We start from the raw sequence: 13919 nt of genomic DNA on the forward strand, positions 1-13919 counted from the left end.
ACCTCTTCTATAATAAGGCACAAAAGAAATGTCTATAGGTTTTATTTGCTTCATATTTTGTGGCAAGTTCAATATTCTCCATAAGATGACCATCATGCTTCAAGAATATTAAGTTTATTCCATACACAAAAGTGAATCACTATGTAAAAGGATTAGCTAAACAGAAAAATGCAAAAATATCCCCTTAGCTAGTTTTCTTGACTACAGTTCTTATCCTTTAAAAAAAATAAGCGTTATTCTAAATGTGCTTTAGGGACTAGACCACTTGCATATTTACTGATTTTTAATTTCAGGTTGATCATTGTAAAAAGATAACTGTCAGCATTCTTTTAAGATACTATTTTTCTTACCCAATTCATGTCTACAACAACAACAAAAAAAGTGTCACTCCGAAATTTAAAATAAAAGTCATCCTCCCACCTGCCAACTACCCCCTGCCAAACAGTATGAGATGGTTTTGGTCATTGCTTTGTCATATTAACTGTCCCAAAAGACTCCTCAGAAGAATTGATTTATCAAGAGAGAAACATACCAGTATTAGCTATCTACAGCAGCCTGAGTTAATAAGAAAAGCAGGACACGCTATTTAGAAAGCATGAGTCACGTCATGAGCCCTGCTCACTTCTGCTAAGACAACCGTGATGAATTGGGTGAACTCTAATTGAGGTTTGGGACAAAGTAGTGGCCAAGACTTTTTCTTCTTCTGTAACTCATGTTAATACATGCATAAGGGGATTATTTCTGGAAACTGTGCTAAATTAAGTCTGCCAGGTTGTTCTGCTAAAGTGAAGTCAAATATTAATATATTCATTTCAATAAACATTTCTGGGCTACCAATGATTGATCCAATTACTATACTAATCATACATTTTGATTCTTCTAACAACTGAGTCATGGAATTCCAAATTGCGAATGAACTCTAGTGAATGAATTTCAATTATTTAATATTCATGTGACCCAAAAGCATCAGTGCGGCCAATTTAACAACAGTATTGCAAACAACGACTGTGATGAGGAAAAAGGCTAAAAGCCAGGCTGCATTCTTATGGGTCCCGGTGGTCATGAGTACTATTTCACACAGCATGAAAAAAAATTAAGTCATACAGGACATGCAGTGTGAAAAAGCTCTTCCACATATGACAAGTCTTTCCTATATGTGAGAATTATGCTTTTCCTGTTTTTAATCTATTCTTTTACTACACACAACTACATCCCATTTTTTTCTGCCGTGGAAAGTAATAAATTGACTTTAGTTTCAGATGTTTGCCACTAGGAGAGGTAATGGATGCCATTTTTTTTCCTGTAAATCAATTCTGTTCTCTCAATACTAATGTACAGTAACGCTTCCGGAAATGGGATGCCTGAAACAATGCCAAGAACTTTCCTATTCACAGAAATACTTGCAAATACCAGTCACAGCTCTTCACCCACCCAACAGTCCTTGCTCTGTGAACACTGTTTGGCTCTCCATTAACCAAACACCCCAGAATGGATGCCTGAATCATTTTTTAAATAAATTTACACTGTTTTCGTAGCTTCCATTTTACGCAACATAAATGGTTGGGTTGTGCATGAAGTTGCACACTTTAGCTTTAATGAAGTATGTTATAACCTGTAGCGAAAAGATACATGTGCTTTGGCAAAGTCAATAAGCTTTAATTAACTTTCTCTAAAAAAACGGAGTTTTTAGCACAAGAATTGACTCTCTCGATAATTTGAACATAGAAACAGATATGTTGAATGAATGGCCTTTCCTATTCCAGTTGGGCTTTACACCACTTAACATATAGGAGAGCTTATCCACAGAAAAAAATGTCTTCATTGGAAACAAAGATTCATGCATGACTGGAAATCAACTGAAGTCTTTAGTATTTTGAAATTCCTGATAGAAATAAATATCTTATAAAAAGCTAATATCAAGAACATATTTAAACTTATTTACCTTCACACAATAAGATAAATTCACTTGGAATATATTTTTCAAAACTCCATTCCGTAAGAAATTTGCTTTCAGCAAAACCTGGATTAAAAATCCCTACTTTCACCCTTATTGTGACTGCCTTTTTTTAGATTCTTTTTCTAGATCAACTACTAATTTGGCTTCCTTCTTTACGATCAACTAGTGGAATGTAATTAATTCCCAAAGTAACCCATGAAAAGGTAAAGCCCTACTTTTATAGCTTTTCCTGATCCACAGAAATGGTTCAGCTGCCTCAGATTTTGGGGGAGAGGCTTATAGTCAGAAAAGTTACAAACAAAGAAAAGTTGTTTATGTGACTTAGAGCATCCCAGTTTAAGTTAAACCACTCAATAACAAATAATTTATGTTTCAATTATGTCAAATTTCACAGTTGCCCTCTAACAGGACTGCCAGCTAAAGTTTACCGTATCATAAAAAAGTTTTCTGCAATGATTAGCACCTCATGCTTTATGAGGTGGAGAATTCAGCAGTTTCCTTTAAGTACAGATGTTTTTCTGTACTGCTACCATCTTAAACACATAGTAACTAAATAATAACTTGTAGATTATTAGAGTAATGAATTTGAAATTTCCAAATATGGGTAACACATGGCTATTACATATATCGTTAAATACTTTTAAGTCCAACAAAAGAAATGTAATTATTAACTTCATATGCCTTCACTGGAGAGGAAGTCATATTTTCCTTGTAAGTCTTACTGTACAGCCACTATTATTTTCTACATGACCAGCATATTTCATTTTTGCCAACGAATTCTCTCTCTCCCCAAGTATTCTTTCAAGTATGCCTGTATGTGTGTTCAAGAACCATACATCACATTTATTACCAGCTGATCTAGTACACACCTTTCCTGTCAGATGCTCTAAGCTCATTGTACATTAAAGAGTTATCATACATAATTCTATGTAATATGAATGAAACACTATTGCCATGAATTAGCTTTTCTATCTCCTCCCCAAAAATATTTCAAAATGAAACTTCTAAGATATTGCCACAATTAAACACATTTATATGAAACGTGAGATTAAAAACAAAACAAAAACTGCTCTCAACTTACGACATGTAAAATAATCAAAAGCCAAGAAATTAACTGTATTGCTCTTTCCTGCTGACAAGTTGAAGAATGTGCAGTTATATGTGAAAAACAGATTTTTAAATAAGGAATAATGACCACTGTGTAACAGGTGGTCAGCTTTTTTTTTTTTTTTTTTTTTTTTTTTTTTAAAAATGTGGATGCAAAACACTATTTCCTTTCAAACATCTTGAACAAATTATAAACAAGATATCAATGCACCAAAGGTGTGAGTGGATCTGTATAAATCTTCCTTTTTATTTGTTCACCAAGTTCTTAGGTCAGCTTTTGCTAACATTTGCAAAGCATACTTTTGAGATGACTTTAGGGAGAAGGAATTGGATTCTTGAATAATTTATTGCGTCTTTAAAGGAAAGGAGAAATTACTACATCCTTCCTATTTCTGATTAGAATGTTTGCCTTGTACTACTTCACATTTTCCCATGCTAATGGTATTTTTCTAATTTATGTTATCGCTAAAAAGTTTTGGTATTACATCCTGTGGAAGAGAAATGTATTTCTATAGCATAACAACTGCTTAATAGTTGACTCTTTTAGAACTGAATTCTAACAAACAATTGAGGAAGAGCTATTTCTTTATGTTTCTTGTCTATCAAACAATTTTTACAACACTTTTTTTTTAAGCTGGTAAATGGATTACTTTTTTCCACTCTCACCTCCCAATATGTATGGAAATGACTGCCTCAACACCAATAGTATTTTATGTAAGGACACATTAAGATTAAAATGATACTGTAAAAACACTGTTTAAGAAGAATTTCTCTTTTCTGAGCAGAGACTGTTAGGAGAACAGCTGTTCCTACCACATTTTCTGCTGTATCTATCAAGAAGGGAAAGGAAGGGAAAGGAAGGAAACTAATGTCTTCCGCTTCCCATTCCAAAGACCAATAAAAAACAAACAAACAAAACAAACAAACAAAAAAAACCCAACACCATCACAAAAGATTTCCATGGACATCTTCAGGCAAAGACACCATTTATTGCTGAAAAATCAACTGCCTTTTAACTGAAAAAGATGGCATCTGTTTACTTAGGTGAGCATGCAGTTCAAAAACATTGAGAACAAGGGAATAATTGTAAAACTTCTACATAAAACTTCCAATGTAATCCCTCAAATTAAGTCTAACGGTTTTAAGGGAATAGAATATTTATGTCTTAAAAGATCCCGTACAATTTTAATAATAGTAATTTTAGTATTAATTTCAGGAGGAACAGACCTGACCTCTTAGAAGACAGAATTTGAAGAAAGGTGGAACAGAGGTAGATTAATTATGGAAGAGAACCGGAAGCTTATCAGTGTCAGAGAGCAGGGAGAATTAAAATTTACAACTGCCCTCACTCTAGGCAGGAATGAAAACAGGGCAAGCCAGCAACTGCTTTCAGCTTTGCTGAATCTCTCCCTCCTCTGACTGAGATAGGCAGAGCAGGTAATAGAGACACCTTCCTTTCCTTTCTCTCCCCTGAAGTGCTAAAAATTCCAACCTAACCCACCCCCAACACAATCTAACCTTTACATTGCAGACAGCCAAATAACGGGAGTCATATCTCCAATATGATCAATAGGAGTACAAACATCTGCTAAAATAGTATAGTGCATTTAATGGGAACAGAGAAAGAACTGGTTTTTACAGAATAACTCCCAACCCCAGAGCTAGCTGTGACTAAAGGAAGAAGGTAACTAATTGCACAGTGCTCCAGGGGTCACTGCTCTTTCAGGTCTACCAGCTTTTGAGAAACTGAAGCATTATTAATATGCCTTTCCCTGGATAGCTATGGATAGCTTCCATTGTTATAGATTATTAGCTGTTATCAGGAAGCTCCAGTGTGTTGAACATCTTCATTCTAGCCAGGCAGCACACACATTGGCCCAGAGCAGCTGCCCTGTTGAGAACTGTCCATTTGAGATTTTACTTCTCATCCCTCAGAGCAAAGCTTACTCGAAGGATTCTTCATCCCTTTGCACCCAGGCTAAGAGTACAGTGCAACTCCTTTAATAGTTGTCTGTGAGGGAAAAAAAAAATCTAAAGAGAAGGCAGCTACACAGAGTAATGGGGAAAATAGGGCCATCAGGATGCAGCAGCACAGTTAATTCCATGGTAGAAATACAGAATCCTTTGATATCTTAGAAAAGTAAACTTATAAAATACTGTATTAAATTAATTCCATGTCAACCTATAATAAACACCAAAGCTCATCCCCCTCAAAGATACTTCAAACTGTCTGAAAACATTTAGTTGCTTCATTTCAAAATCACTGCAACAGTATTAGAGTACTTACTGACACTATGATACTTTTTTCCATCTGTGTCATATGAAAAGTAATTCCATTTGAATCTTTATTTATTTATTTTTATTTTTTAAAACCACTCATCGAATCTAGAAACACTGATATATGGGGCACGTTACAACAACAGAAGGGCATTATCTGTGTGCAGAGCATGTACAACCACTGAAAAAGTCGAGCAATTTACCACATCCAGTGAAAAATGGTATATAATTTATAGAAGGTTAACCTGATACCAGTTATGTACTTACGGCACGGGGTGTTTGGATTGCTCACGAGTTGTGGAAATACAAAAATAACTGACGTCTCTGGATGTTTTTGATTCTGTTCCTCATCTCCAGTTTGGTCAGCCCAAACTACCGATTTTTGTCTTTGAATCAGCTGCTCAACCTCTGCAAATTCAGCTTCAATTAAAGTATTTGTCAACCCAGCTTCTTTCAAAGTCAGGTATTGTTTGCGAAGAATTGGAAGCAAAGCATTTAGTACTCTATAAAACAACAAAAGGCAAGACAAACACATGACTATGTTGTAACTAATCGGAGGCTTACTAGAACTGCCAATATTAGGAACAGGATTTTTTGTTGTTGTTGTTTAATTTCAGTAGTTCTGCTGTAGAATTATTTTTTTGAAAATACTATAACACTGAGTAGATATATTCATGACTAGTTCAGTGATTTTTTCTCTTTTGTCAAATCTTGTATTGGACTATTAATTTTTATTAACTAATTATGTCTTGTTTTTCTTACAGCTTCAGTCTCTCAATGCCCCCCCCCCAAATACAGTCAATATGTCTTGATTGAAGTTCTTACCTTCTAAAATTAATTATTAGAGAAATGAACAGTTTAAACCAAATAATGTGGTTTAAGCCAAATATTTTAATTAGATGTGCGTAGATCCTAATCAGAAGTCTATTCCAAATAAATTTAGAACACTAGGAACCTAAATTACACAATAGAGCACATTTAGATCCATGCACAACTGGAATCCAAATTATAATGAGAGAAGTTTGGGAATTCTGTGTTAAGACAGGAATGCTTTACCTGCAGAATCAGTTGCAAGACTGAACTCTAGGTTGAAAGAACAGTGAAGGGAGGGGGTGTACACACATATGTATCTTTTATACACACACATGCACAAATATATTAGGGAAAAAAAGCAATGAAACAACTTAGTAATTACAAAAAAAAATGAGTTTTAAGAATTTTGCTTTCCATTTTGCAGGTTCACATATTTGCTTTTTTGTCACGTAGTAACAACCTTTTCCTATCCTCCCAAGCATGAATAAAAGCTGATTACATCATTTTGGAATTATTTCGTTATAAATTTAATTTTCATTTACTACACAGATTTGTGATTACTTCCCTTTCTTTTTATCGTGCTTGAAAGCTAATCTTGAACAGCTTCAAGCGACTGATAGTTGAAAAAGAGTTGATATGTACCACCAAATTCAACTTTTTGAGTCTGAGTAGCTATATAGCAGTTCTACAGTAACAATTTTTAATACAGGTAAATGTAATCAATGACTACAGTTCACAGAATTAAAGGATAACATATCTAAAAATCTGTACCAGTGTTCAGCACAGAGGTGGAAAATGAATCACCTTGCACAACTTGTAAAAACTACAAAAAAAAAAAAAAAAAGTGAAATAGAAGTGAGAAGCTCTACAGTATGTTCTTAGGTTTCACTAAACCATGGTGGGTAGAGATCAGGAGTTATGAACTGATAATTATTTCCCAGATCTTTTTGCTAAGAAAATGCAATTCTAACCTAGAGAAAAGTTTGAGAAAAATCTCGCTTCTGAATCAACTAAATCTGAATTCTATAGATATACCTTCTGAAGTTACAAATATCAGAATGGAAGTCATCCTAGGCTTGCTATGAGAATGTACTTACTTTTCTGTCTGCTTATGGTGCTGCTCTTGAAGGGACACCAATGACAACATGTGCTCAATCTGGGCTTTCAAGTCTTTAACTTCTAGGTTTAAATGACAACACTGAAGATCTTTAGAGAGTTCCTTGGGAAATTAGTAACAGCAACAAAAAAACCGATAAACATCAAACTGAAAAATGAGAAACTGAAATTTAAACTATAAATAAGCATATTAATAGGTCCTATATTGAAAAGCTAGGATAGAATTCATTTATATTATTACAATAAGGTTTTACAGGAGAAAAGTATAATTGCTTGATTTTCATTTACATACCTAAATAGTACCTTGTAGGTTTCTTTTCAGAAACAAATGGGTGTGTTGCAATTAGCATTAAGAACCCAATAGCCACAACTCTATGTTTATGTGTGTATGCCCAAAAATACGCTTGCCTATTTTCCTATGTACTTGCTCCATGTCTGGATTTCAGTGACACTGTCTGGGACAAGTCTTCACTACATTCAGTCATCTTCCTGACATGCTGATATCTTGTTTGAAATAAACTAAGCTTGCTTTTAAGGTATCAAAAAATTGTAGTCGTCCGATTAAAATATACATGCCAATGCATAAGACATGCAAATATTCATTACACCGTATCGTTTGAGCCAAACGAGTTGCTGGCTTAAACTGAAAGGCGGGAGAAACAACTCTTTTCATCTTCGCTTTCTTCCTGCACACACTTTCATCCCTTCCTGTCAGCCAGCTCTGCTGTTTGTCTGAGGCCAAACTGAGCAGATTCTACTTACTAAAACTTGGGAAAGAACTTTATTGACCATTCCTTTTCCCCTTCCCTTCCCTCTCCTAGCACCCTCCCAACAACCCAATCCCCAGTAAGGAGAATGATTTTGACAGGCTAGCAGATTAGGTTGCTATATGGCTAGACAAGCATCAGGAGCCATAGTAAAGGCAGGAGCAGAAGTGTATGCCCAGGAGCAGGATGAAGTCTCCAGCAGCTGCCTGAACTGCTCAGCCATGTTGTGTTCATTGACCATTAGCAGGTATTTTTGCATGCAATTGTATACTTCCATGAACAGAAATACTTGCATGAACAATGAAGTACTTTCAGGACAGAAGGACTGAAACAGCTAACACTAGAATTTAAAAACACCCTGAAAGAATTAGTTACAGCAGAAGCCACATGAGCAAGAGGATGGGAAAAGAGAAGGGAGGTCTACTCTTAACTATAATCAGATGTTGCCTACAATTCATGATATTTGCCCTTGAAGTGAAAGGCACTTTACCTTCGGAATACACCCATCTTGACCCAGGAGGCGCATTTCATTTTCAACTCGATGCAGCCAATTTGTATTTTCCTCAAAATGATTCACCTCCTCTTCTTTCTTCTTCTGCATGTGTGTGCGGTGGGTTCTAAGCATTGCAAGCCTATGATCCCGCTTGCATGTGGCCTAAAAGGACAACATTGAAGGGGAGGCTTTCAAATAGTGTTCACAAACATCTCTGTGACAAGGATTTTTCCAGACTTTTATATTTACTGGGACATAAAAATTTTACATTTTTGACCAATTTAATAATAGTGTGTTTTTCTTGAGGGCATTACTGAATTATTTTTAAATATTTTCATGCTTTTTTCCATGGAAGCCCTTCCAATAGAGAATATAGTCATTTGATTATTCTCTTAAGGGATGATACACTGTTTTTGATCAATTTCTGTTCTAGGTCACGATTGTTCGAAACTGGGAAGACTGGAAAAAATACTCATGCACATATGCACACACACAAACACCCTTGCTTCTAGATATAACATATAACTTAAGAATTTCTAGTAACTCAAGTAGGAATTTGAAGAAGGAATTTTATCTGCTGTGTTTTTTAATGCAATATTACCTAAAAAAGCCTACAGAAGGATTAAACATTTTGCAAAAGTAAAATCCTCTACTTCCAAGCATCAAAATTCTCCTAAAGCTTCTCTGAAGCTTGACAACAAAAAAAGCACAAAAACAGCAAAAGCCATCTGAGTATGAGGCAGTCTCAACAAGGCAAAGGAGACTTTTATTCTAATTTCAGAGAACAACTATAATTTGCAATGTACTTTCAACATTAGGTCACTTGATTTCAACTAGTCACAGAGAACATTAACCTTAGACAGAGTGCACAGAGTTCAGCTATGCCTGAAGTTTAGGTAGGTAAAAAAAGCAAAAATAAAAACGTTTGAAGTCTATTTGCTACGCTCAACAAAAATGAACATGGAAAACCCAATTAGTTTGTATAAATTACATAACGAATCTCTAGGTTAATACAGTTTCAAGAATAACTCTCTAAATAAGAGCATCAACTGTAATAAGTCTACGTATTTAGAAGAGCAGGCCAAACTGGTTCCACTTTGAAAAGTCAGAAGAAAGTCTGTATGTAGCTCCCTCATGTTGAGCTGAAGCACAGATTACTCTAACTGCTGTTCTTCCAAAGCTAATGGAGAACAGAAAACAGGAACAGTACGCAGGAAGATGCAGACTGCATTTCCTAAGATGATTTTTCAAAATGCTTGCTTCAATACGTGGTGTGCAAAATGCAGAACACAGAACCAGCATGGCAGAGAAACTTTAAACATGTGAGTGCTCCCAGCACTTACTAGGCAAGGGCCAGATCCTTAGGGAAAGTACCAGGAGAAGGTCAGTGCAAGACCAAAGCTCCCCTAGACCTCTGGTCCTCTGTACTCAGTGACACTAGGGGAAAGTTTTCAGGACCACTGAAGTGGAAAAATCCAAATGCATTGTTTTGCAGGCTTGTCTTTGACACTTACATGATGAAAGAGAAGTACTCGGTACGACTATAGGTGGTAATGACCATATTCTGCTATTTGTTAAACCCTCCCGGCAGGTTCCCAGGAAGCAGGGACATATCCTGTTAGTGTGCTGCAGTGACAGGTGGAGTCGAGCATGCTAGCTGTAAAACTGCACCAGGACATGACATCTGGAAGACATGTACTCCCAGACAAGACACTTGGTTCTTATTTTGTTTTTGCAATTGCAGAAGTCACAGGCGATCTAGAAGAAATTGGCCCATCAAGGCTGAGGAACTGGGACATGCTTAACATGTAAATCTGGATCCAGCACGAGCAATTACAGTAAATTGAAAATTTGAAAGCAAGATAGACTGACTGCTTTCCAGGAACATGCTCCTTTCCCAGACAGTAAAACACGTTTGAAAGTGACAACTGGAACTGGAGAAGTGATTTCACACCTAACATACTTTTTAAAGCCTATCAGAGAAGAATTAGTTTCTGCCATGATGCAGTAATCCTAACGAGAAGGCTATTCTACATAGAAGAGGTCATGATGTGCATAACAGTTAACCCGAGCAGGCACAGGCTAGTGCTGGGCTGTGCTCTGTTGCATGTGTCGTTTGGCCTTCAGGCCTATACTGTGCTGCACAAATTCTTGGCCATGGAATAAACTTCACCAGGTAAGTTTAATGAAGGAACCTGTTGGCAGCTCCCGCTTAGCATTGGCTATTACACCACCTTTATCTGTCTTTCTCAAACAGTGCAACAGCAATTTCTCATGGGAACATCCATTTCATCTGACATTAGATGATGATCAGGATTGTCTTAAGAAAATCCTGTAAGAGCTCAAAAGACCGAACGGGCAAACTTTTTGGTAAATGAGATCTGCATGGTGCGCTGCACCATGATTGGAGGCCTGTTCAATCCTGCACAGCTCGGGGTACCCAGTGTCTGAAGGAGTAAGCTTATCTATACTAAACCTTTTTCTCCTTGTAGCATTAGCTCTAATAAATTGCATTTTAAGCACTCTTTACAGAGAGTGAATGCCTTTCTCATTGGGATCACAATGAACTAGCACCTGCCAGTGCAGAACACGTCTAAAAAATCAAAAACAAAAAAAACAAAAAGGATTGCCAAGTACCAAATATTGCATTAGAAGGAGAGAACTTTAAGATAACATATGTCAAAATCACATGAATATTTACTCCACCTAAGGTTCTTAAAAATAACTAAAATACAGGGGCAGTATCCAAGCTCTTAAACAGGAAATGATCTAGTAGTGGTCCAGAATGGTTTAAGTTTCACAAGATAATTTACAACAAGATTTTCGCAACAAGAATTTGTTAAAACACATTAAGCTAGTCTAAATTCATACATTATTTTTTTTCCCCCCCTCTTCTTCCTAAAATTATCATTTTGAATTGAAATTTGCAAACAGGGGTTGGGCAAACATAGGTAAGATCTTTGCTGCACGTTAACTTGGCTAATGTGATTATCACAGCTAGTTACCAAGCATGAACAATTAAGTGTAAAATAAGAAATGCTCTGTAAGTAAATATCTTCCTTTAGAAATTAATATTTCGGAAATACTCCTGTGGTCTCACGGTGTATTTTACAGAGAGAAAACCCAGAGGCATTTAGGAAAAGAGCAAATGTGGAAAAATGCATGGAAGAACACAAGCATTACAGTGCACAAGGGAAACGTGAGCAGTCACTCTGATAATCAAATGACTGGATTCCAAATTAAAATCCAATGTGTTCCAACCAAAGGAGTCTCAAAAGGACATTTAATTTTATCATTATAGTGACTTACCCTTTTTAATAAATAAGGCATTGTACTTATGGGACAATGACACTTGACCCTTACTAAATCATATAAGTTAACTGAAAATAACAACATCTGATGCAGCAGTGGCAACATTTGATATGTGGTGAATCAACCCATAAGAAGTGTTCGTATGAAATATAGCGTATGAATATAAAATTCTGCATTATAAATAAAAATACAACTATGCTCTACTGTAAGAAGCATTTAGAAGAAAAAGTGGCAGAAGATAGGAAATACTACTTCAGAGTTTCTATGGCATGAAAGAGAATTCTAGAATATATAAGTCACTTGAAACATCTTCATTAGTGACAAGAAAAAACCATGCCTGAAAAAAATGACATATTTTCACTTTGACATTTATCTAAGGACCAAATTTCATGTGAATCACTGGGGAAAAAAATGTCATATGGGAAGCTATATCATTTTTGGCCAAATACAGATTGTTACTATGACTAAGCAAAACCAGTCCCAACCCCAACTTTATACCTACATAAAACATATCTTCCTAATTCAAGCTGCATCAAAAAATCTGACTAAGATAAATGCTTACTTGTCTATACTTCGATATTCTAGAAAGATGTGAGCATTCAATGCTGCGCAACAGTGATTATTTGTACTAAGCCCCAAAATTCTTTCTTAAAATAAAGGACAACTAAACATAGTTATTTTATTTCACATGACTATTCTTAAGCAAGTCTCCAAAAGCTTGCAGGTGACAATCAAGAACACCAACAATAAGAATCCGTCTCATTTAGCACACTGTCAATGCTTTTCCTATAAGGAGAATTATGTCACAGATTGATTTCTCAGGTTTGATAACGGCTCCAATATCTGCACCATACGTACATTAATGTGTTTTGGAAAAAAGCACCACAAGTCTCTCAAATCTAGTCAGATATTAAGAGTAACTATGACAATCAAGCCTATGTAAGGACAAGTTGTAAAGTTTTCACGATTAGCAGCAATATTAAAATCAACACTTTCCTGTGCTGTGCAAGAAAATAGCACACCTGACAAACACCACATTTTCTATATAAATAGAAAAAAATGTTACCTGAGTGATAATCCCTGTGTCCCATTTTAACTGTTTAAATATTCAACACTAATTATGTAAATATTTAGGTAAAATTACATACATTTCTATAGCAAAATAAAGGAACGGTACGTTGTATCACATTGCTGAAAACTCACCTTTTCTACTCTTTCTTCAGAGCACATCAGTTGAATTTGTTCATGATATTGTTTCTGGTAATATGTCTTCATTGTATTTTCTTTCAGACGCATTTCCAACTTGAGGTATTCTTTTCTGATTTCTTCACGGTTTGTGAACACATTTTTAAGGATTTCTTGGTATCTAATAGAAGCAAAGCATTAGAATAAAGGCTCCCTACCCTATGCCAAACAGAAGGGAAGACGTAATAGAGTGTCTTCAAAACTGGCAAGTGAATATTGGGGAATTAACTTATCACGCGCACTGTGAGTAACATGAACTTGACGGGATCCTCAAGAGGAGGAAAAGAATGCAATACCCTCTTTATTGCTGACTTTTATAGAGAAGGGGAGAGGCTTATATGTGTCTCTATGAATATTCCAGAAGATTAACAATATTCTCTGACCAACAAATTAGCATAGCGCATGTCCAGCATTTTGAAGTGACCTTGCCCTTTGACTGATTCTTCTCATACATGCAGGATGAAATAAAGGGCAAATCATACAAATTGAATTAACCTTTAAGACATCGGACCCCCCAATATGCAGGAAGACTCTCGGAAGTATGAACATGACCTAGAAACCAACACTTTTTTGAAAATGAAATTTAAATAACCTGAATGAGAGGTTTATGAAGCCTCTGGAATGCCAGTAGGACTAACCTCAGTTAGAAGGCATTTTCCATAGAAAGTAACCACTGCAAGAGAGTGCTCTGACACTTATAAGAAAAACAATTACCCCCTCCCCACCAAGATTAGTAAGACAGGAGTATTTATAATGACAATACAAAAATCCCAAATAATTTTAGGATATGATATATATATATATATATGTATATGTATATATGTATATATGA

At 35.7% G+C, this 13919-nt stretch overlaps 1 protein-coding gene across 1 annotated transcript in view; it reads right to left on the minus strand.

Moving 5' to 3' along the window:
• The window catches only part of KIF18A (kinesin family member 18A), a 46521-nt gene that overhangs the window by 12108 nt on the left and 20494 nt on the right, over nt 1-13919 (minus strand). The window contains exons 10-13 of the mRNA XM_026121785.2: nt 13046-13208; nt 8528-8692; nt 7252-7373; nt 5609-5844 (exon numbers count right to left, since the gene is read on the minus strand). Coding sequence (XP_025977570.1) covers nt 5609-5844; nt 7252-7373; nt 8528-8692; nt 13046-13208 — 686 coding nt within the window. The remainder of the gene's footprint in view (nt 1-5608; nt 5845-7251; nt 7374-8527; nt 8693-13045; nt 13209-13919) is intronic.

This window comes from Dromaius novaehollandiae, chromosome 5 (genome assembly GCF_036370855.1).
Source record: "Dromaius novaehollandiae isolate bDroNov1 chromosome 5, bDroNov1.hap1, whole genome shotgun sequence".
NCBI classification, from domain to species: domain Eukaryota; kingdom Metazoa; phylum Chordata; class Aves; order Casuariiformes; family Dromaiidae; genus Dromaius; species Dromaius novaehollandiae.